Source organism: Pteropus vampyrus, unplaced genomic scaffold (assembly GCF_000151845.1).
Source record: "Pteropus vampyrus isolate Shadow unplaced genomic scaffold, Pvam_2.0 Scaffold463, whole genome shotgun sequence".
In the NCBI taxonomy this organism is placed as follows: Eukaryota; Metazoa; Chordata; class Mammalia; order Chiroptera; family Pteropodidae; genus Pteropus; species Pteropus vampyrus.
The window spans coordinates 1,153,866-1,178,660 of NW_011889244.1; the positions used below are offsets into that span (position 1 = coordinate 1,153,866).

At 41.5% G+C, this 24,795-nt stretch overlaps 1 protein-coding gene across 1 annotated transcript in view; it reads right to left on the reverse strand.

Annotated features, from left to right (window-relative positions):
• Positions 1-585: 585 nt before the first annotated feature.
• ALDH5A1 (aldehyde dehydrogenase 5 family member A1) overlaps positions 586-24,795 on the reverse strand; it is a 35,337-nt gene continuing 11,127 nt past the window's right edge. Inside the window, exons 5-10 of the mRNA XM_011382179.2 lie at positions 23,237-23,380; positions 13,900-14,043; positions 11,963-12,121; positions 8,057-8,226; positions 5,118-5,176; positions 586-3,893 (exon numbers count right to left, since the gene is read on the reverse strand). Of these exons, the coding sequence (XP_011380481.1) occupies positions 3,688-3,893; positions 5,118-5,176; positions 8,057-8,226; positions 11,963-12,121; positions 13,900-14,043; positions 23,237-23,380 (882 nt within the window). The 3' untranslated portion in view covers positions 586-3,687. The remainder of the gene's footprint in view (positions 3,894-5,117; positions 5,177-8,056; positions 8,227-11,962; positions 12,122-13,899; positions 14,044-23,236; positions 23,381-24,795) is intronic.

Consider the following 24,795-nt stretch of genomic DNA (forward strand, 5'->3'; position numbering starts at 1 on the left):
AGTAACTCAAAGAGGTGGCTTCAAATGCCAAAGGTTAAAGACAAAGAGAATCACTATGTTATACACCTGAAACTAATATAATGTTGTATGTCAACTATAAATAAAAAGCATTATTTAAAAAAAAGGTGGCTTACAACTCTGAGTTACATAGCTTCTTCAAAAAAGAACAATACATTTGTGAAGAAAAGAAAGAAGAAAGCAGTTGTAGGCTTTTAAAGGCAGAGATAAAGGCTAATTAGTAAAATTTGTTACATAGATTCCTCTGGTGTCCTCTCCAGTCTGACAGGATCTAGAGTTGTCTCTGGGGATTAACCTTTGTCCTTCCTGGTGGAGGGCAGGAGAGGCACCTTTGTGCGCTCACATCCTGCTTTCAGGCAAATGGGAGGGCAGAGAGCTTTTCTTGTATCTGGTTCTTCTCAGCTGCCCTCAGCTCTCAGTAATCCTTATGCCAAAGTAGCACATTTGAGGCATGGGGGGCATATTCTGCTATCCTTCACACACATATGAACTGGTCTAATAATATCCAATACAAACTCAAATGATGAACTGGCAAGAAAAAACTCAACCAGAATCTTAACACAGAAATAGGAAATTCTGTTAATTCAACATTTATTAATTACACACACCACTCTGCCGACATTAATACACGTACACAATTATCAAAACCTAGAAAAATGAGTTATGCGCATGTTTAAAAAACAATGTTTCCACACTTCCCACTACATGTATTCCCAAGTTTTATCCCACAAAACATAGCATGCAAAAAACAGAGCAGACATATTATTCAAGTAAAGTGCTATTTAAAATAGTTGCAGAAGAACATTGAAAACCCTGGGCTCCATCCTTCAGAGAAGATAGTCATATGCCACCATTTAAAGTTAGTAAGTTGACAGTAAAATAGATTTATTGGCATTGTGCTTCTGATCTTTATTTCCACTGAGTCTTTCTATAAGAATAAAGGCAATCATGGAAAGAAGAAACCACTTGACATAAAATTGTGTTAAAAGCCACTCAGAGGGATAGAGATAATAGATGCAGATGAGCTCTTTAAGTGAGCGTCCGTACACAGCTGGGAAAGCACACTGAGAAGTGCTTTCTCAAGGCCAACAGATCCCCATTTGCGGGGTAATTTCATCTGACTTATTTGATACTTGCCGGGAAGTTCTTGGTGAGAATTCACTGGAGTCATGTCCAGAAAGTACTTTTTACACAGTAAATGTTCAACAAAATGAAATCATGCCTGATAAATGTGGAGAAGTTCAGTATTTCTCTCTTGGTCTAGATTAGGGATTGGGAAACTTTTTCTGTAAAGAGGCAGAGGGTAAATATTTTGGGCTTTGCAGGTCATACTGTCTTTGTGGCAGGTGCACAGTCAGCCAAGAAAGTAGCCATAGACCATCTGGTAAGTGAAAGGGTGTGACTGTGTTCCAATGACATTTTATTTATGGACACTGAAATTTGAATTTCATATAATTTTCCCGTGCCATGAAATACTGTTTTGCTTTTTCCCATTTGCAACATAAAAACCATTCTTCACTCTGGGTTGTACAAAGGTAGCAGGCCAGATTTGCCAACCCCGGGGCTACATATTTTTAAAAGTTCCATCTATCACCTTATTGAAAAATAACCAAAAAAAAAATGTTCATTTAAAAATACTTCTCTTTCTTCCTACAATCCAGAACAATTTTACTAAGTAGCTACTTCCTTTTCCAATTATTTTATTTACAAAATTAATCAACGATACCGTAGTGAGTCTCTGGCCTTGATTTATATACTTGATGAGCCAAACATATAAGAAAACTCAAAATCTGCCACCTAGCCAAGAAATCCACTGGCTGACAAAGTTACCAATTGATTTGAATATATTCCATCAACACATCTAAGCATCAGTATTCCAGACTTCTAAAAAATAACATTAGGGCATTTTTATTGATAGAAAACAGATGGACACACCCAAATATTACATAATTAGAATGTTATAAAACATCTTAAAAAGTAGGAATTAACCACTAATATGCTGTGTGTGTTTCTTAACAAGCAGGGCCTGGGCAATGTATGTCATGAGGCGGTGGGTTTCAGTGCTTTCCTTTTTTGGGCCCCAGGGACATGGCTGGTATGATCCAGGCTAAACATAGGGAGCTCCAGGCCTGGCCGCGGTTCCTCCGTGCACTGGCCCGTCCCCCTGGCTCCGTGAGGAACGCTAAGTGCTGGGTGGGTTCAGGAGCAGTTGCCTCCAGCACCGATTTCATTAATGCTTTCCTTCTACTACCCAGAATACCCACGGCCTGTCAGTGGTTTCTGCACAGAGAGTGGTAAAGGAAGGAGCTTCGCTTGTCTATTTAGCCAGGAACAGCCTTGATTCCTTTTCCTCAGTATATCAGGGCAGATGGCAGACATATCCAGATAGGCCTAGAATTTTCTTAATCAGAGTTTTTTTTCAGAGTGACAGGAAACACTGGTCATAGGGTTTTTGTTTTATTTTCAAATGATGAACTATGGAAACTGTTATTGGATAAAAGGTCCTTGAAATTCAAGGCCTCACGCCTCTCCCATAAGGTAGATTGGCAGTTATGGAAATCTCCTTCCTTTTGAGATGACTGCGATGAAAGTGCTTTGGCTCTTTTGGAGGTGAAGGAGCAGCACCTCCTGAGGACAGAGCGAGCAGGCCACAGGTGACAACCTCTACTCAGGCTCTGCTGGGCAGATGGTTGGCACCGCCCCCTCCTCCATCTTGGCAAAGCCCTGCTGGATGCCCAATGGGGACTATGCTGCTCATAATAATAATAATAGTATTCATAGCCTCTGTACTACCACCAGATTTTCATTTCCTGCAAACACTTTTGCTTTCTCTTAGACTCACAATATCCCACGGAGCTAAGTAAGGCATATACAGAACCTCCATTCTACATGGGGGACGGGGGTGGGGACTGGTATTTCCATGAGACAGAGCTACTGCTCGGTGAAGAAGCCAGGCCAAGCTACTTCGCGTGCGCCTTTTGCTCTACCAAACTGCTCTGCTGTGAGCTTTACACTTAGACTTGTTTCCCAAAGGAAAGCAAAATGAAAAACAGAAAAGGAGATATGATTTTTAAGCAGTAAATTCAGGACGACGAAGACTTCGTTTTTAAAACTGGTCCAGAGTAAGGGAGAGGTGCTCCTTCATTCCTCACAGAGCACAGGCGATTCTATGCTATTTCAGAAGTCTCAAAAAATGATCGATTCAGCCCCTCTAGTGACCTCCAAATACACAGCAAGTGTCTTCAGTGCTGGGCCCTCTGACCAGCCTGTCGGTCATACTCAGGGGCTCCTCAGAGCATGTCTCCTCTCCTCTGGGTCTCAACTCTGGAGCCGCATGAGAGATAATGAGGTCCGTGCCCAGACAGTCATCGGCCTTTGTCACAGGGCTGCAGGGGCCAGCCTGCTCCCTGCTGCACTTTGTTCTGAGTCAGTCGGTGGTGCTGTGCTGCTGGTTCTTGGGGAGTCTGCAGCCACACGCGCATGGAATCTACTGGTCCCTAGTTAGGTAAGAGGAGGGGCAGGAGTCACATCTGCTTAAGATTAGGAGGACTTGGGCGAGCTTTACAAAATTAATAATTCACATACCCTACAGGTTTATTTAAAATAATGGATGGCATATCCTTATATATGCAGAAAACCTCCTTTTTATTTTTTAAAGAACTAAGAATCCTACAAGCCTCCAAAACACACATACTTGAGCTCCAGATACTCATCAATGCCATACTTGGAGCCCTCTCGCCCAAGGCCAGACTGCTTCATCCCGCCGAAGGGGCACTCCACGGAGGAGATGAGCCCTTCGTTTACGCCCACCATGCCGACTTCCAGCTGTTCCGCCACCCGCCAGATCTGGGCCGGGTCTTGAGAGTAAAAATAACCTGTCACAGGGATAAAGGACACAGATAGCATGGAGAATAGTCATTAAAGACATCATTTCTAAAGTTAAGGACACCACTGACGACTGTCTGCCTCATCACTTGGGCCTGGAATCTACCCGGCCCCCATATGGAGCCCTGAGTTGAAGGAATGGTCCTTCCATTCCTTCACCTCGAATCCTCTGAACATTGTCACTCTGCTTCTGTTGCACTCCTCCTAGTGCTCCCACCACCTCCCATCCGGACTGTAAGCACAGCCTCCCAGTGCCTGCAGTCTGCTATGTACTCCGACCGCATGCCTCTGGTAGATTGTCCGAGTGACATTTCTGCCCAAACCTTCCAGAGCCTCCCTATCACCTGTAAAGTGCAGTTAAGCCCCTCGTAGGTATTCACACCATCCCCGAGGTGGTTTCAATCAACACTTGCAGCATCACCTTCCATAACTCCAGTCACCAGCCATCTTCTCCAAAGTTGTCAATCAAATTCTTCTTGTCCTTTCTTTCTTCACTTCTTAACTCCCTTGATCCCCTCTGCCCAGAATCTCTCTCCACCAATCAGAATCCTGCCCATATTTATGACCTAGCTCAGGGCATGGCTTCCTCCACCACCATCGCATCACAAAGGGCAGAAAGGAACAGTGAACTCAGTGTCATGGAGGCACCCGTGCACACACCTTACCCCAGCTTCCTGATAACTCGGAGTAAGCAGCGTGGGGTAAGGGACTCCACAGCATGAGCATCCTCCCTCTTATTATAAATAGTTCTCTTATGCCTAGAGGTGAAGCTCCTATAGAGCTACAGCTGTATCTTTAAGTCTCTGTGTCTCCTCAGTGCTTCACTCACTGTAGATGCTAAATACAGATTTGTTGATTGCAGGCCACTGATCTTTTCGTTTAGAAATGGCCAAAGACATGCTCTATCCCATCTGTGCTTCCTCTTCTGTTCAGCTCCAGAAGCAAGGAAAAATGGAAGAAGCACTTGGAATTTCCAGGCACCAAGCCCCTGAGGACAGGGGACTCATGGGTGTGTGTGGTGCCCCACCTAGAACAATCTGCACTGCCTCTTCTCCCACTGACCCTGCTCCCACTGCCCCTTGGCCCCTTGGAGAGCAGCTAACATGTGCTCCAGTGAAGTGTCCTTCCGAAAACCCAGGATTGCATCTAAAAGGCAAACTCCAGCATCAGCCTGAGAAATGACAGGAGCTCCACGGAGCAGGGTGGACGCCTACCTGCTAACCCAACATCGGCTGCATTAGCCATCGCCACAGCCTCCTCCTCTGTGTCGAACCTGCCAAAGTTAAGATGGGTCATCAGCAGAATCTGTAAAGGGGCGTAAAGAAAACCAGCTGTCTTTTCTCCCGATTTGTTTTCCCAATAATGGCAAGAGGTAAACTGGAGTTTTGCAAAAAGATCCCAAAGCAAAGTACAGAGGCAAATAGTACCACTTGCTGTGATGACTCGGCGTTCAAGGCCAGCATGCTCAAATCAACTCAGCTCATCTCTTCTAAAAGAGCAAGAGACAAGCAGACTGACGTGCAGGTCCACTATGTCAAACAAAACGTCTTAAAAAATGGATCGGTATTCTTGTTACCTACTAAGAATACATATCAGTTGTAACAACTACTTCAGAAGCGACCATATGTAGTAGTAAGAAAACCATCCAGAGGAAGCTGGGCCTGGAGTTCTGATGTCAGCTCTGCCACCTATGCTGCTTAACAGTGTGCTGGCGCTGGTCTGTTCCTCTCTGAAATGCAAGTGTGGTGGGACCAAAGCCCCACACAGCCTCTTCCAGCTTTATTATTTTATTTCTGGAACAAGATTTCCGTGGTATTTTCCTGTTGTCTCAGAATTGTAACTGGGGCAAAAGTTCTAAACACTCCAGAGATCCACCGGCAGTGGGGGCCAGCTATGTCCCTGAGGCACTGGGCAGAGCTGGCTGGGCATCCCTGGGCTGCAGTCGATACAAGGGAAAATTGGGAGAGACACGGGCGCCTCTAGGGGAGGAGAGGTCAAGGAGGGTGACCCCGAGAGAATCACATGTTCGGAGGATGACCAGCTGTGTCTCCCAGAGCCATTCTCTCCTTTGGGGAACAAGAAAACGGCGTCGCCAGTGTCCTCACTCTGCACCTTAATGCTATCAGGCTTAGTGCTTAGTGCTTTTGCACATCATGTCCTTTGGACCTTACACCTACCCTGGAAGGCAGCGACTAGTTTTATTCCTTTCTCACATGAGGATCCCGAGGCTCGGAGAAGTTAACTCCTCCAGGGGACGCAGGTATGAAGTAGCAAAGCCTGATCTACACCCAATTCAGCTCTGAAGCCTGCATTCCTAACCACTGCATTCTCTTGGTTTCCCAAGAAACATCGAGTTCACACTCTAGGTAAACATTTTTACTCAAACAAAGAAGATGAAAGTTCTTTAAGTGGTCCATCTCCCCAGTGGCAGAATAATATATAATCTTCATTAGCAAGGTGGTAACAAAGCTGGCAAAGTATGTGATAAGAAAGAGATCTGTCCTAGACAAGATGGCACAGGCAGCCCAGCTGCCAGCTCTCTCTGGGAAACTGATGCCAGAGGAGAAGGAGAATCATGGCTCAAAAACCTCATCAGCAACTAATACCAAAAATACTTAACACTTTTAGAGGTCAAAAAGTGATTGGATCCTTAGCGGAAGTGACAGCTCAAGTGGGAGAGCTAGGGGCCACCCATGGGAAGGGCCAGAGCTCCACGGAGCCTGCAGAGGTGGGGCTGTACCTCCCCATCACACCTGTGAATTTCAGGTGGTGTTTTCTACAGACCTGGCTACCCAGATTAATGCCGTGTTGCCACAGGGCAGAAAAGCAGCAGGGCCAGCTCAGGGCAGCAGGCTTGGTTAGCCACCCAGAACAAGTGCAGGCCTCTTCTCTCTAAGCCTTTGCGACAGAGGTAAATGCAAAATACCCCAACGGGCAAAGGATACCTGGGGCAGAGGGAGTAATGTAGAGACAGGATTTTAATACTAGAGGCTCCCTCTGTGAGGCTCAACCCTCTGTCCTCCAAATGCATCAGAAGGAGCACAAACTACCGTCTAAGATTTTCACCACAATCCCTAGGAGGATGTCACTAGCTAAGGCTGCTAACCATTCAAGGGGTTAGAGATGAGCTACAAGAAAATGACAAGACAGCTGAGGACTCTAGGACTAAGAACGAACAACCTGTACCAGAGGAGGCAGAAATAGTGGAACAGAACAAAAGTATTGGAAAAAGGTAACTATCCACAATAAAATAAAGGAGAATAATAAAGCGGAAAGGATCAGTTATGGGGAAGAACCATGGGAGAGATCAAGGATGAAAAAAATAACTTGCAGTAAAGAATGTGGCAGATGGGCTAGAAAGCAGAATAGGTGTGCGTGACAAGTGAATTATTACGCTGGCAAGTGGAGGAAAGAGAGTCTCAGGAGGCAACAGGAATGGATGAAGAGATGGAATGAACAGTGGAGGATGGAAGTAGACATATCTTTGTAACAGTCTTCTTACAAGGCTGGAAAAGGATACACGGGGCGAGAGAAGTTTCTGGAGAAATAAGAACCAAGAATTTCCCAGGACTGAACAAATACTTTAGATACTACAGGAAGACAGGAGGACCTTGGAATGGAGAAGTTCACAGGGCGCACACCAGTAAAAGTTAAGAACGTCAAAGACCATAAGAAATTCTGAAAGTCTCCAAAGAGAATGGAAACCAGACATCAGCTTTCTCAGTAAGAGCCCTGGGTGTAAGCAGACAAAGGAGTGGTATTTTCAAAGTGCCGAAGCTCAAATTTTATCCGGGTAAATTATTATTTACTTGTGAATGTGAGATAAAAGATCATAATAAGAACTCAGAAAGTTCATTTCCCACACAATCCCTTGAAAGAGTTCTTGGAGGATGTGCTCCATGAAGAAAAATGAGTTCAGCGAGAAGAAAGCAAAGTATTTGCTCAATTTTGTGGTCTAGGCAATAATAAAAACAAAGTTTTTAAAAAATCATAAATGGAACTTGTCTCTTCAGTGGACACGGCACAGCTTTCTGGGTCTCTAACCCGCCCTCTCCCACAATCAGGCCTCGAAATAGCACATGAACTGGATTTTCTCTAGTTTCCCTTTTCCTTTCCTATTTTCTACTGTTTCCTACCAGCTGGGTGATCTTACTTGATGACTGGTGCCAGAGGCCCAAAAGTCTCCTCATGAGAGCAGAGCATGTTCTGGGTGACATTGCTGAGCAGGGTAGGCTCAAAGAAATTTTTTCCAAGTTGATGCCGCTTCCCGCCTGTCACAACAGTGGCCCCTTTGGAAAGTGCGTCACTCACGTGTTTCTCAACCTGTGTGACAAGGAGAAGAGCCCTTGGGAAAGCTGGTTGAGGATACCCTGGAAATGACACAATGTCTCAGAATGTTTAAACTACAGGAAACCATGATTGGTTTTCTTTCATCCTCAGATAAGTTGAAAACAATGTACCCTCGTTCCTTTGGGCAGAAGGAACCAAACTGCAGACACAAAGAGGCAGTAAGAGAGCACCTCCTTCCTGCCCTGCGCTTCAGGCTAGATGATCTCACCTTGCTGAAGTCTGATATCACTGCTGTCTTTCCAGGCCCGATGCTCAGCTGTCTTCCTGGGTGAGTTCTGGAATTTGGGATCTCACGTTGTCCTCTTTATTGGACATTGCTTTCCATTTTGTTCTCATATGTTCTCGAGTAGTTGTTTTGAAAAGGTGCACTGAAAGTGGTTTACTTTCTGAGCTTCCTGACACTGCATGTCTGATGTTTTACTTTGAACCCCATCTGATCAATAATTTGGTTGGTGATGGAATTTTGATCCAACAATTTTCCTTCAGAAAACTGTGTGCCCTTCTCCACTTCTAGTGTTGTTGATGGAAAGTCTGATTCAATAGTGCTTCTCACTCCTTTGTGAATAGCTTTTCCCCACCTGGAAGCTTCTAGGATCTTCTTTTATGTTCCTGACATTCTAAAATTTTAGCAAAATCTGGATTTTCCTTTTCGTGTATTCTACTTGACAATTGGTGGAATCTTTCAATCTGAAGAATTATTCCCCCCCAGCTCGAAGAAGCTTTTTTTTCTTTTTAAAATTAAAAAAAAAAAATTATTTATTTTTATTATGGTGACATTGGTTAACGAAATCCAGTAAGTTTTTCTATTATATATTTGATACTGCCATTTTACTCCATCTTCTCAATTCTTTCTTTCTAGAACTCCTATTACTAAAATGGATATCCCCTTTACTTCGGATTAATTCTGATTTCTTTTTTGCATTTCTGTCATATTTTTCATCTCTTTGTCTTTTGCTTTAAATTCTAAGAGATCTCCTTTATTTTGTCTTCTATCTTTATGTAATAATTAAAATTTTTTTCACCATAATGTGTTTAATTTCTACATACTCTTGTTCTCATTGCTTCATTTTCATAGAACCTGCTTCTGTTTTACAGGTGGACTATCTTCTCAAAACTCTAGGAGGACACTCAGATTCTTAGAAAATTCCTTTCTGTTCCCAGATTCATCTGCTTCCTTGAGGGTCAACTGTTCTCTTATGTACTGAGGGTTTGTCATGATCCTTGGTGGTTCATCTTTTTAATGAAGGACTGGGTTGATTAACTTACGCGGACGGCATGGGTGGCCTTTGCTGTTTCCAGTCTATCCCCTGAACGAGAGGGACAACTGCAAGCTCGGATTTATTCTGACTTGGCAGACTTGCGGGAGAGCCCCACTCTGGGGCATCTACCCTTACTCTTGAAGCTGTAGCCCTCCTCTGTAGGCTGCCGTATTTCTTCAGAGGTATTTGTATGCCTAGAGCAAATGCCTCTGCTGTCTTGTGTGTATACTAGTGGTGGGGGGGCGGGGAGGAGTGATGTGGAAACAACCTAGGAAACTGCAAAAGCTTAACCAATTAGTGCCATTTCTCCCTTCTTTTTATTCCTTCTCTCTATCCCAGCCAGTTCTAGAAAGGCTCCATTGTAAAAACTGGCGCCATTTCCTCTGCAGGCCTCCCCCGGGCACACCTCGTCTGCTTTGCCCTTTCTGTTCACGTGATCCCGTCTGCCTTCCAGAACTTCATCACAATCTTTGGTGCACTGGGTCTTCCCCTCCTCCCATTCTCAGCTGAATGTTCTATAGCAGTGGTCCCCAACCTTTTTGGCACCAGGGACCCATGTTCCTATGAGAATCTAATGCCTGAGGATCTGAGGTGGAGCTGAGACGGTGATGCTAGCGCTGGGGAGCAGCTGCAGATAGAGATGAAGCTTTGCTCTCTCACCCGCCGCTCACCTCCTGCTGTGTGGCCCGGTTCCCAACTCGCTGCGGACGGGTACTGGTCTGCAGCCCAGTGTTTGGAGACCCCTGTTCTACAGGATTTTAGAAGAGATGAATATAGGCTCAGGCACATTTTACCATCCATTCTGTCTTGCCCTCTACTGTGCTCTCACAGTGCACTGTCTGCAAAAATCCCCATTAGCCAGAGTGGCTTACTTTCTATAATTTATATCTGTAATAATAACTATATTTAACATACTTAACAAGGACCCACCTCTTTGTCCCCAAATAAAGTCTGCTCTGTTTTTTCGTTATATTAAATGTGATATGCAATTTTTTCCCCTGGAATTCCACCTATCATTGTATGTACACTAAAGCCAACATAATGGATTGTTTTCAGATAAGGTGTTTTCTACTAAATCTCCACCAAAAAGAAATCCTTCAGGGTAGTTGCTTGAAGTCATAGGAAACAGTACCCTCTAGAGAGCAATGTCTGCATCTTCACTTTAGCAAAGAAAAAGAAAAAAAGAAAGAAAGAAAGAAAGAAAATCTCTAGGACAAAGGTTTCCTTGACCTGGCTGCAAACTGCCATTAACTGTGACACTTCAGAAATAAGACCTACTCCAGGCAAATTCACACCCCATCTCCTTGCGCAGGGCTCAAGTATCTGTGAAGGCACAGAGTGGATTGAGAACCAACACTGGGATGTACAGACCAAAACTGTCCTCACTGTCTAAGCAAGTCTCTAGGGTCCAAAGTCACCTAAAAAATGCAAGTGTTACGAATATAAACAATGTATGTTTTCTAAGCTAGACTGAACTCAAGGGAATCAATAGAGATTCAGAGCTCCGTCAAGCCTCAGTGCTTCCCCGGTTTTACTGGGGAAGGCAACAGCCATGGTTCAGCCCGGTTTGGGGCAGTTGTATGGGGTGTGGCCCGCAGGCCCTCAGCGTGCCTTTCAACAGTGGTCAAGCCGTGCTGCCCACTGCAGTGCTGCCCTGACTTGGACTTGATTCTGGTTCCTCGAGTGACACCCAGGAAACTGGCTATGCCCCCTTCTGGCCAACTCTCCTACACAAAATCTCCAGCCTCCATTTTCTGATTTAAATTATGCTTTTAAAATCCTTTCTACCAGTAGAGACTTATCTAGGGAGCATATTAGATGTCTGGTATTAAAAGACAGTTCCTGTATGCAACTCTGAAAGGGATTATTTTTAAAAAACAGAACAAGGAGTGAAATCTCAATTAGCTAGTAGTCTAGATTGTGACAGTTTTTGAACACATTTTTCCTAAAAGCAGTTTTCTTTTCCTGTCGCCATCTCTCAATCCTCAATGCGGTCTCTGCGATTCTCCGCCTCGCTGCCAGGATTCTACTGCAAGGGCATTTTGTCATCAAAAGCCAGCCAGCATCTCAGCTAAAACAGAACCAATCTCAAAAACAAAGTTGGTCTTCCTTTTCCTTTAGGTATTCAAAAAATTAAAGACTTTGTATTCCAAGATCCTAATTCCTGAGGCAGCAAGGGATGGAGTTATCAGCACTCTAAGGGAAAATTTAGGGAGCACAGTAGATGATCTAAAGTGATGTATCACATGGGGACTCTGTCATGACAGAGTTGGAAAAGCTTATGACCACACAATGCCACAAGACTCATTCAAACTGGTAGAAAGTCAATTTTTTTTCTGACTTCTGCATTGTTTTCAACAGAGGCTTGCTTGGCACCTTACCAAAGCGGTTTTTGCTATTTAAGCTTTTGATATCAAAACCATGAAATTTAACAAATAAAACAAACTCACCTTTTCTACTGCTTTTTCGTTAATTAATGGGCCTTGAGTAGTTCTCTCCTCAAATCCGTTACCCACATGCAGGTTTGTTTTAATTGCCTCAGCAAATTTTTTCACAAAGGAATCATGGATACCCCTTTGCACCAAGAAACGGTTTGAGCAAACACAAGTCTAGACAGAAAAAACAAACTCTGGTAGACAGTTTGTCAGAAGTTATTGACACAACCAATAAATGTATGACTGCTGCTTTCTCTCTGAGTGTGAAAACACTGTCCCAGGTCACCACATCAGGGTGTCCAACCTACTATTTTCCTCCCCAGGTGGGCTTGGCCTTAGAGATAAGTGCACTGAATAAGTGCACATTCCTCTCCACACCTCTGTGGTTAAACATGTATGCAAGGATAAATATCTGTGCACACACACAAAAGAAAAAAGAAAGAAAAAAGAAAAAGAAAAAACTCAATTAACCCAAGTTTTTTCAAACAGCTTGAATAAGTCATTAAGAAACAAACAGCGGGGGAAAAACACAAAACACTAATCCTGAGAGGCAGTGATGCTCCACAGACAAGGGCAGAGACTACAAGAATATGGTCAAAGGCTAGCACACATCCTTTAGCTCACACCTTCCAAGTTCTGCTGAGTCTGACATTTTGTAAATGGATACAAAATCATTCTTCCATGTCAGCCTAAATTATTGAAAGGACCCTTATTATTTTCTAATTAGACCTAATATTTTTAAATTATAAGATATAACCATGTTATAGGAAATAGTTTTTACTGATAAACTTTCTTCTTTTTTCTTAATCATGTATTTTTCCAGTGTAAACAATTCTATAGATAATTTTGTGTCCTGTGCATTTTTATTAGCTAAAAGCAACATATCCCAAGGTTGTACCTTTATAGTGTAACTTTGAAGGTTTATACACATGGACATTTTTGTGTTTTTAAAAGGAAACATCCTATTCTGAAACAACCAAGCTTATTTAGGAAAAACTAACTACCAAAGGCCAAAACAAGGATTAAAACTAATATATAATATACATTTCACCCTTTTTTCAAACTATAACCTTTTAGGAGTTATTGTTTCTGGAATGCATTTAAAACCGCTTATTGATGGTACTTTAAGACAAAGTACTTAAGAACATTTTGTAAGACACCAGGATCCTAGCAACAGCTTGGACAGAACTGGAGAGACAGGACCCTAGGCTCATAGTACAAACTCCTAACAGAGGTGGGACTACAACCCAAGGATGCAGTCGGATTAAGTCGGTTAATCTTTCTCATCTGTACGATGCAAAGTTTGCATCAGATAACTTGGAAGGTCCTTGCTTGGCCTAACATTCCAGGATTTCCTGTGAAGGTGTGAATGAGCTCTCCCAGTGACAACCTGGACACCCATGGGCACACTGCTGGTCCCTAGGCGTGCGCCCTGCAGTAGGTGCCTATCATGGCCCCTCCATCACAGGAAGCATAAGACCCAGGCCCCACGGTTTTGAGTTTTTCAAGGTATCATCTCAACATTTTCCTATCCTCTGTTCCTTAAGACTGTGGGCCTCACATCCTAGCTATGGAGATTGTTTTGTGTCTGAGGAGATAATTATACTTGTTTAGTACAAAAAAAGCCTGAGGGAAAATTGTGAACAAAACTAGAGTCAAAGAGGAAAGGGGAACAATTTAAAAGGAAAAAAAAGAGAGAACAATTTAATTAAAAGACATCTGCTATTCAAGAAATTCTCTGAAGAGAAGGACTCTATCTTATTTCTCTTGGGATCCTCCAAGCCTAGCATCATCCCTGTCAAAAAGAGAGCACTTACTGAGTATTTGCTGAAAAGTGCAAAAAGAATGGACTATGGAAGGGACCCAAAGTTTCCTTCGAAGAGATGAGCAAGAGAGTAGGATCTTTGTAAAAACAGACACACATAAACCCTGGAAAACACTACAGCACTCACCTGTCCAGAGTTCCTAAATTTAGATGCCATGGCCCCTGCCACAGCCTGGTCTACGTCGGCACTATCGAATACAATGAATGGGGCGTGGCCACCCAGCTCCATGGAGACTCTTTTCACAGAGTTGGCTGCATGGTGCAACAGTATCTGTAAGCAGAAAAGAAAATGCTGTGAGCAATCAACTACCTGAACCAGTAAGCCTTTGTTTAAAAAAATTACCCAACAGTGAAAAAAGCCAGGTGTACAATAGTATATATGGGATGATATTTTGCATAATAAAAGGGGAAGTAAGAATATATATTCATATTTGCTTGTATTTGGCAAAGAAACACGGAGAAGATAACAAGAAAATAAAAAGTAATTATAGAAGGGAAAGGGAGTAGAGACAGAGGTGAAGGTGAGACTTCTGTGTAAACATATTTATATTGTCTTGATTTTTGAACCATGTAAGTATATTACCTATTCAAAAAAATTATATGATAGGTTTAAAATCATAATATAGAGGTAAGTTAATAAAATCATACAGAATTCCAGAACCCACAGCTTACCACTGATAACATTGTAAGGTATATTCATCTAGAATGTGGCCACACAGGTTCATGTATGTGTACTTTTTTTTTTTTAAAGAAAATAGGACAGTAGGGTTATATAGCATTATAACCTGCTTTATCTTCCCAATTAACCATATATCTGGAACACCTTCACATGTTCACAACACTTTATACCCTGCTCCTTTGATGAGATGCTATAACGTGAAAAATTCTCATATCGACATATGTATTTCTAGAACCTTCCTTTACATGCCTGCATAGTATTCCACTGCATGGATGTTCTGTAATTTATTCATTTAGCCTACATCTGTTGGAAATTCAGGTTGTTTCCAATTCCTTGCTATTAAAAATAACACTGCGATTGTTCCCTTATAATAAATATAAGAAGAATCGCTCAATGCACAATTGAAAGGCTTTCTGATGCATATGACTATTAGGCTTTAAATATCCAGTAAGAGATTTTTATGGCCTAGGAAAGCTTCCTGGGGACATTAACTGTTTTATTACAGATAGGAGGTCTCTGTCCAGTCACAGCTCCAGGATTGATGGAACCACTTGGCCTGTTCAGTAAGAGAGAGTAGTCGCAGCCCAAGGTCCCTCTAGGAACAGCCCCTAGCGATGCGCACCCTGAGGTGGGTTTTGTGACAGAATGACTGGAAAAATGCTTCTGTGCCAGTGCTGCTCTACATGCCCAGATGCTCATATTCCAGCAATAATAATAATTATTATTATTATTAAATTTTTTTACTATGGTGACATTGGTTAACGAAATCCACTAAATTTCAATGTACAATTCAACAGTAAAGTATATATGTACTGCATTGTGTGTTCCCCTCCCATAGTTAGATTTCTTTCTGTCACCACATAATTGATCCTTTTACCCCCCTCCCCTTCTCCCCTCCTTCCCTCTGGTAACCACTAGTCTATTGTCCATGAGTCTCTGTCCTGTTTGTTTGTTGCTTTAGGTTTACAGCCCACATGTAAATTAAATCATGTGATTTTCAACTTTTTCTTTCTTGCTTATTTCCCTTAGCATGATCATCTTGAGGTCCATCCATGTTGTTGCAAATGGCAGTATTTCATCTCTTCTTATGTACCACAGCTTCTTTAGCTAATCATCTATTGTAGGACACTTTGGTTGCTTCCATGTCCTGGCCACTGTGAATAATGCTGCTATGAACATCGGTGTGCAAATCTCTTTATGGATATGAGTTTTCAAGTCTTTGGGGTAAATACCCAGTAACAGGATTGCTAAATCATATGGTAGATCAATTCTTAGTTTTTTGAGGAACCTCCATACTGTTTTCCATAGTGGCTGTACCAATTTGCAGTCCCACCAGAAGTGGATGAGGGTTCTTACTTCTCCACATCCTCTCCAGCATGTTATTACTTGTCCTGTTGATTATAGCTATTCTAATAGGCGTGAGATGGGATCTCATTGCGGTTTTGATTTGCATTTCCTTAATAGCTAGCGATGTTGAGCATCTTTTCATGTATTTGTTGGCCATTTGTATGTCCTCTAGGGAGAAGTGTCTGTTCAGGTCCTCTTCTCATTTTTTGATTGGGTCATTTGTTTTTTGTTGTTATTGAGTCGTATGAGTTCTTTGTATATTTTGGAATATTAGGCCCTTATTGGAGGCATTGCTTGCAAATATATTTTGCCATTCAGATGGTTGTCTCTTTAATGGTTTCCTTTGCTGAGCAGAAACTTTTTAGTTTGATGTAGTCCCATTCATTTATTTTAGCTTTTACTTCCCTTGCCTTTGAGGTCAAATTCATAAAGTCCTCTTTAAGTCCAAGGTCCTTTAGTTCCTATGTTTTCTTCTATGCAGTTTATCGTTTCAGGTCTTATATTCAGTTCCTTAATCCATCTTGAGTTAATTTTGGTGTGCGGTGATAGACAACAGTCTAGTTTCATTCTTTTGCAGGCGGCTTTACAGTTTTCCCAGCACCATCTATTGAAGAGGCTTTCCTTTCTCCACTGTATGTTTTTGGCTTTTTTTTGTCAAAGATTATTTGCATATGGTCTGTGTGTCTGTGTTTCTGCCAATACTATGCTGTTTTGATTACTGTTGCTTTGTAGTATAATTTGATGTCCGGCAGAGTGATGCCTCCAGCCTCGTTCTTTTATCTCAGGATGGCTTTGGCAATTCGGGGTCTTTTGTGCTTCCATACAAATCTGATGATTTTTTGTTCTATTTCTTTAAAAAATGCCAATGGGATTTTGATGGGGATCGCATTAAATTTGTATAATGCTTTAAGTAATATGGTCGTTTTAACAATGTTAATTCTTCCAATCCAAGAACACAGAATCTCTTTCCTTTTCTTTGTATCTTCTTCGATTTCTTTTAATAGGGTCTTGTAGTTTTCATTATATAGGTCCTTCGCATGTTTCATTAGATTTATTCCTAGGTATTTTATTCTTTTTGCTGTAATCTCAAAAGGAATTATTTTTTCCACTTATTTTTCTGACAATTCATCATTAGAGTATAGGAATGCTATGGATTTTTTTTTCCCCCTCTTTAATTCCTCCTCCCCCACCACTTCCACCCCTGACCTATGAATGTTGCCATTTCCTCTTAAGAACTGAATCTCTGAAGGTGGGGCGTCTCCTCCCACATGCTCACAGCGTGCACCTGGGGCCTGGCGCACCCAGGGTATGGTCCGCAGCTCCACCTGGGGCACGAACCCAGGACCTTCTGCGTGTAAAGCAGACATGCTAACCACTACACTATGGAGCCACCCCCAATGCTATGGATTTTTGAACATTGATTTTGTATCCAGAAACTGTATTTGTTTGTTGTTTATTACTGTATTTGTTTATTGTTTCTAGTAATGTTCTTGTGCAGTCTTTAGGGTTTTCTATATAGAGAATCATGTTATTCGCAAATAGTGACAGTTTGACTTGTTTCCTGTTTGGATGCCTTCTATATCTTTCTCTTGTCTGATTGCACTTGCTAGGACCTCTGATGTTATATTGAGTAACAGTGGCGATAGTGGACAGCCTTGCCTTGTTCCTGATCTTAGAGGAAAGGCTTTTAGTTTTTCACCATTATGTATAATGTTGCCTGAGGGTTTGTCATATGTGGCTTTTATTATGTAAGATACTTTCCTTCTATACCCATTTTGTTAAGTGTTTTGATCATAAATGGGTGCTGTATCTTATCGAAGGATTTTTCTGCATCTATTGAGATGATCATAGGATTCTTATTTTTTAATTTATGTGGTGTATCATGTAAATCTATTTGCATATGTTGAACCATCCTTGTGCCTCTGGGGTGAAGCCCACCCGATCGTGGTGTATAATCTTTTTAATATGTTATTGTATTCGGTTCGCTAGTATCTTATTTAGGATTTTTGCGTCTGTGTTCATGAGAGATATTGGTCTGTAGTTTTGTGTGTGTGTTATCTTTATCAGGTTTTGGTATCAGAGTAATATTGGCCTCATAAAATGAGTTGGGAAGTATTGCCTCCACTTTGATTTTTTGGAAGAGTTTGAGGAGAATAGGTATTAAATCTTCTTTGAATGTTAGGCAGAATTCACTGGTGAAGCCATCTGGTCCTGGACTTTTGCTTTTTGGTAGGTTTTTGATGATTGTTTCAATTTCCATTCTGCTAATCAGTCTATTTAGATCTTCCAGTTCTTTTTGATTCAGTCTAGGAAGGTTGTATCTTTCTAAGTACTTGTCCATTTCTTCTAGGTTATTAAATTTGGTGTTATATACTTTTTCATAGAATTCTTATATGATCCTTTGTACTTTTGTGCTATCTATCGTAATTTCTCCTTTCATCCCTGATTTTGTTTACTTATGTCCTTTCTCTTTTTTCTTTAGTGAGTCTAGCCAAGAGTTTGTCAGTTTTATTAACCTTCTCAAAGAATCAGCTTTGTTGCATTTATTTTATTTATTTTTCAATTTCGTTTAATTTGGCTCTAATTTTTGTTATTTCTTTCCTTCTGCGGACTTTAGGCTTCAGTTGTTCTTCCTTTTCTAGTTTTTTAAGATGAAGTGTTGTTTATTTGGGCTCGTTCTTGTTTTGGGGGGTAGACTTGTAATGATATGAACTCTCCTCTTATTACCACTTTTGCCGTGTCCCAAAAGTTTTGATATGTTGTACTATCATTATCATTCGTTTCCATGTATCTCTTGATCCCTCTTTTTATTTCTTCTCTGACATAGCCATTCTTCAGCAGCATGTTGTTTAATCTCCATGTATTTGTGGTTCTTCCTGATTTCTTTCTGCTGTTGATCTCTAGTTTCAGAGCATTATGATCAGAGAATATGTTTGGTATGATTTCAACCCTCTTATATTTGTTGAGGCTATCACTGTGTCTCAGTATGTGGTGGATTCTTGAGAATATTCCATGTGCACTAGAGAAGAATGTATAAGCAGCTGTTTTGGGATGGAAGGCTCTGTAAATATCAATTATGTCCAGTTGGTCTAATGTGTCATTTAAGGATATTATTTCCTTATTGATTTTGTTTGGATGATCTGTCCATATCAAATGGTGGGGTATTTAGGTCCCCTACTATGAAAGTGTTTTGGTCGGTTTCTTGCCTTAGTATTGTTAGTAAAGGCTCTATATATTTTGGGGCTCCTTGACTGAGAGCATAGATATTAATAAATGTTATATCTTCTTGGTGCTTGATTCCCTTTATCATTATGAAATGTCCTTCAGTATCTTTCTTTACCTTTTTTATTTTGAAGTCTATTTTGTCTGATATGAGTACTGCTAATCCTGCTTTTCTCTGAATGCCATTTGCTTGAAATATCATTTTCCACCCTTTCACTTTGAGTCTATATTTGTCTTTGGAGCCAAGATGTGTCTCCTGGTTGGGTTTTGATTCTTGATCCAATCTGCAACTCTGTGCCTTTTATTGGTGAGTTCAGTCTATCTACATTCAAGGTGATTATTGAAATATGAGGTCTTCTTATAGCCATTTTATCTTTTGCTTTCTGGTGGCTTGGTGTTTCCATTGCTTTCTTGTCCTTGTGTTTCTGTTTTTATTTATTTACTTATTTTATTTTGGTGGCTTTTGTGGGTTTTGCCTCTGGTTCTTCTTGTTTTATCTGCCTGCTAGTCGACTGCCTTATTCATAGTTATGTATTTTTTTTCTTTTTTTTTTTTGGTCATTTTGTTTTAGATGAGCTGACCCCTTTCAGTATTTCCTATAATGCAAGCCTTGTGGTGGAGAATTCCCTCAATTTTTATATGTCTGGAAAGGTCTTTATTTCTCCTTCATGTCTAAAGGAGAGCTTTACTGGATATACAGTATTCTTGGCTGGTCGTTCCTTTCACTTAATAGTTTAAATATTAGATTCCATTCCTTTCTGGCTTATAAGGTTTGTGCTGAGAAGTCCAATGATAATCTAATGGGTTTTCCTTTATAAGTTACCTTTTTCTTCTCCCTGACTGCTTTAAGAATTCTATCTTCATCACTGATTTTTGATAAATTTAATACAATATGTCTTGGTGAAGGCCTTTTTTGGGTTGAGATAATTGGGCGTTCTGTTGACTTCCTGAATTCCAAGCTCCAGCTCATTCCTTAGATTTGGGAAATTCTTGTCAACCATTTGTCTGAAAATGCTTTTTAGTCTCTGCTCCTTTTCCTCGCCTTCGGTAATGCCCATTATTCTTAAGTTTCCTCTCCTGACGGTATCAGCTAGTTCTTGTATTTCTCGTTCACTCTTTTTCATTCTTCAGTCTCTCTCTTCCTTCTGATTTATTTCTAGATTTCTGTCTTCAATATCACTGATCCTTTCCTCCATTTGGTCGACTCTATTCCCCAAGCTTGCGATTTCATTTTTCAACTCTTGCAGTGTGTTTTTTATCTCCAGAAGATCTATACTGTTCTTTTTAAGGATTTCAATTTCCTTGCTAAAGAACTCATTCTGCTCATCTAGTTGCTTTTTTAATTCTTGAAATGGTTGATATGACACGTTTTGGAACTCACTGAGTTTTTTCAGAAGCACCATCCTGAATTATCTGTCATTTAAGTCTGTTATTTCTATGTTTGTAAACTTATTTTCTAGAGATTTTTCTCTTTCTTTCTGAGCTGCTTTGTCACCTTGGTTGTTCATGGTGCTTAATGGACCATTTCTCCACCTGGGCATTAATAGAAGTGTATTCTGCTTCCCCCCCCCCACCCCCGAGAAAGATTTATTATATAAAAATCTGTCTTTAGTTTGTTGCTAAGAAGGCATTTTTCTTTTAGTTTCCAGTAGGTGGCATTTAAGCCCCTTGGATCTCTGCTTTACATAATGTCTTAATAATGCCTTTTTTTTTCCCCTTATAAATATTCAATCCCACTCACTACCCTCAGTCTCAGTCCCTGTCAGTGTTAGCGACAGTTTTGGTAGCGTTTGCTGATTCCCCTGGGGCTCTGTGGTGTTTGGTCTTAGAGGATAAGGGGGCAGGATTCCTCTGGGTTGGAGGATGTGGGCTGTGGCTCAGGCTCGCGTTTTGCAACTGGAGCTGGTAACAATCAACTGTTGCTTCTCTGCCATCCCCGCTTCACTGCCCTCTGCCCTGGTCTCTGCCCACTGCCGCTGATTGAAGCTCACAGCACTCCCAGGCAGGGCTGTTCAGAGAAGTTGCCACACCTTCTCCCCTCCCCCAACTCCTGCAGGGAGCTCCAGCTGTGAGAGGCGGTTTCTTTGTTTCTTGCAGTCCACTGCCCAACACCTGCGGTTCTAATCTGTGGTAGCTCTTATGTGTAGATCCCACGCTCAGATATGCTGGTGTGCAGTTTGGGTGTTTTTTTGTTGAGTTTTAGATGTTCAGCTTATTGTTGTTTCAAGGGGAGAAATCTGGAGATATCTCTCACTCCACCATGTTTCTGATGTCACTCATCCCATGTTCCAGTAATTAAATAGTAGTAATGATATTCTCATTGAAATATTACTATTTGACAAAGCAGTGCAAGTTTTAAAATGAAACATATTTTTGTATTGGACTCAAGATTGCTATTTCTGTTTTGAAGTTTTAAGAAATGCTCTCTGCCAGGCCGCTGATCTTCCTGACTTTGCTCACTTTGGTCACTTGACTCTACCCTGTCATGGGCACAGGACCTGTCTTGAGGTGTCCTCCCTCTGCACACACTGGCTCTGTGTCCTCTGGCCACGTGTTCTGCCCTTCGGTCCTCAGGATGACAGACTAAACCTAGCTCTGGCTGCCATGACCCTGCAGTACTGCCTGCATTCCTGTCACTGTGTAAGGAACCCTTTCTACTCTGGTTCCCACTGCCAACCTTCTCAGGACCTCAGTTCCCAAAGTCCTAGAGATGGACTGTGACTGCCTGGCTCATTTCTCTATGCCAGGTCACTTGTCTTAGGTCGCTGGCCAATTTATGAGTCTGTTTTCCTTAGGTCAGATAGTCACTCGTGGCTCAGTTCTCTGTGTGGGAAGAGACGATGTGTTATGTGCTATAAACATGGTTGCTGTGCCCACAGGTGCCCCAGAGGGGTGGTCCTTCTGTAGGGGGGTGAGGGCAGGGTGGGCATCTTCAGAAAAGGCTCACTGTCTGTGGTTCAGTTAGAGGCAAGATTCGGTGTCTGAAGATTAGCTCAGCCACTGATTCTCCATAAATATTAGCTCAGAAGAGGCTCCTGGTATTCAGAGTAGTTATTCCTTCATTAGGATCCCTGTCACTCTCCTTGCAAGCCACTTGCAGTAAATCATTGTCTTGGATAAATAATTTAAAAGGCAAGTTGGACTTGGCAGGAACATGGTAGGCATTGTCCCGGGAGCTGTCAGATAGTGACAGTTCGCTAAGCACAGTGAGGAAAAGCAATGATTTGCTGGCCTTTGCCCAGCATCTTGGAAACTTTTCTAGCTTCAACAGCAAAGTTTTACAATGCTTTCTCCCAGGCCTCTCTTTTCTTCTGACTACTTCCTAGTAACGTTTAAAACCTCTGAGAGTAAATTCACACTGTAAGATCCACTGATCAAGGCTATTTATGGATCTAAAATTCCTGCTTCTGGTATAGATGAAAGGCAGGCTCCCAGAGTGCCACTCCCTGGGCACAGTTTTATGGCACAACACACGATGAGTTATTAAATTGCTTTATTCCTTCCTGCTTCTCATGGTATCTAGAAATGACCACAGTTTCCCAAGAACTTTCAGATTAGATTTATATTATTTTTATCTGATATGTGTTCATGTATGTGTCTAGTATGAGTGTATATACATATACATATATATGTGTGTGTGTGTGTATTAGCAGAAAAAGGTATACTATCTGGAGAGAAATACCATAAATAAAAACTTTTGTTCTCTGCTCTTTTGCTCTTTTCAACATTTAAAAGGGTAAATAAAAATCTATTCACAGGAGCACACATGAAGTTTTGGGGTAAGAACTTTTCAGTTCTTTCAAACAAACAAAAAAAAATCCTTTCTGTTACTGTACTTTTATGCTAAATACAAGTTTTGTTAAATTTTAAGACATTCATTTCAACATTAATTGTATGAAAGAAACCTTCATTCTAGAACTGAGGAGATAGGATGGATAGCTCTCAGCTACTTCATGTAAAACAAATAAAGGGAACTTTCACTGCCCAACTGCTTTGATACTTTTTGTCAAATAGGAACCTATGTCATGTCACTGTGAGGTACTCCACTCAAAATATCTCCAGAGGATGATCAGATGTTACTGTATTTGACAGAGTTTTTAACACTCTGCTGGACATCTTCCTACAAATGGTAATTAAGATGAAATAGTATTTTTATACACTATAAAGAGGAAATATTAGAATGACATGTGTTTTCTTTGAGACTTGAGTCACATACCTTTCCAGTAGCTGTTGAGCCAGTGAAGGAAATTTTGGACACAAGAGGATGAGTGCAAAGTGCCTCCCCTACATCCTTGGCCTTTCTCTGGGAGCAGGGAATGACGTTGTACACCCCTGGAGGAATTCCAGCCTGGTTTGCGAGCTGTAGAGAGAAACAGCAAGCATGTGGCAGCAAATGAAAACACAGAAAAGAGAAATAAATAGATGTTTTAATCCAAAAAGTAATGGAAAAAAAAACTAAGCTGGTTTTGGGGACAGAATAAGAATATATTTGGAACTTAAATGAGATTCTTATTAGTGGTAATGTGATATTAATGTGTTGTTACACATCATTAAAATAAAATTTCTTGGAGTATGAGTTTCAATACCACCTTCTGTTAAAAAAAAGGAAAGAAGGAAAGGTCAACCTTGGATTTCTTTCCTAAGTAAATCAGAGGAGAATTTAAGAATAAAGTTATTTGGCTCACCCACAGAAGGAGAGAGTGGAGAGAGCATTTATGGAGCACCTACTACGTGCAGAGCGGTGCTGGCCTCTCCACAGGTGATTCCTGCACAGTGGTGAGGAAAGGTGGCCCAGTAAGAAAGAATCGGGCCACGGCCACACGCTCGGGAGTTAACAGAACCAGGCTAACCCACGGCTGCCTGGCCTGAAACCATGCTCTTTCCACGGTGATTCTCTTCAGGTAAGGTATATCCTGAATGATTTTAACTTCTGAACCCCACCGACGAGAAACGTATTGCACAAAGATGACTGGCAATTCTGGGAAGATGGTAGGAGCCGTAGAGTTTCTGAATTCCTCTAAAATCCCTCATAAAAACAGAGAGAGCAATAAGACAGTGAAACCAAAATATCAGAGACGACATTTACAAGACTGGATGTTGTGTAAGCGCCTAACAGTTGTTTTTTTAACTGTAATGAACACACCTCACTTAGCCTTTGATTGCCCAGGCATCCACGTCAGATGGTGATCTCAAATAAACACATGCCAGCCATACAACTAGATAAAGGACCACCTTCCCCATAAAGTTTCCTTTTGTGTTAGAGAACTCTGGCTGACTTAGAAAACTGACCACTTGTTTTTGGGCACTTATTTTTGCCTTCCTGTGCTTTAATTCTGCTCTATTTTAAATCCACCAGTAAAAACACAAATCTGCAAAACCTCACTGTGTGACCGTAGGCATGCCATGTATCCTCCACGATCTGTGAGTAATAAACCTTGCATTTCAAAGTTCCCTGATGGTTATTGCTGAGGGTGTCTTGTGATCCTAATAACAACTACCAGGGCTGGTCCAGCCAAAACACTGGTTCTGAAAGAGATGTCTGTGGGAGCTCAGTGTGGGCCCAGGTAATCACCCCTAGGCATTGCTACCTGATAGTGCTATTGATGGGCTGACAGGCACAAAACACTGGCTGACAAGGTATCTCCACAAACTGCAAATTATAAATGGGTGCGGACGTACCACTCACAGCTGGGGAGTATCATCACCTTCTTGAGAAGACAGCAGGCTGTCCCACAGACCTGACAACAGAGAACCGCAAATAGTCCACAGGTGTTC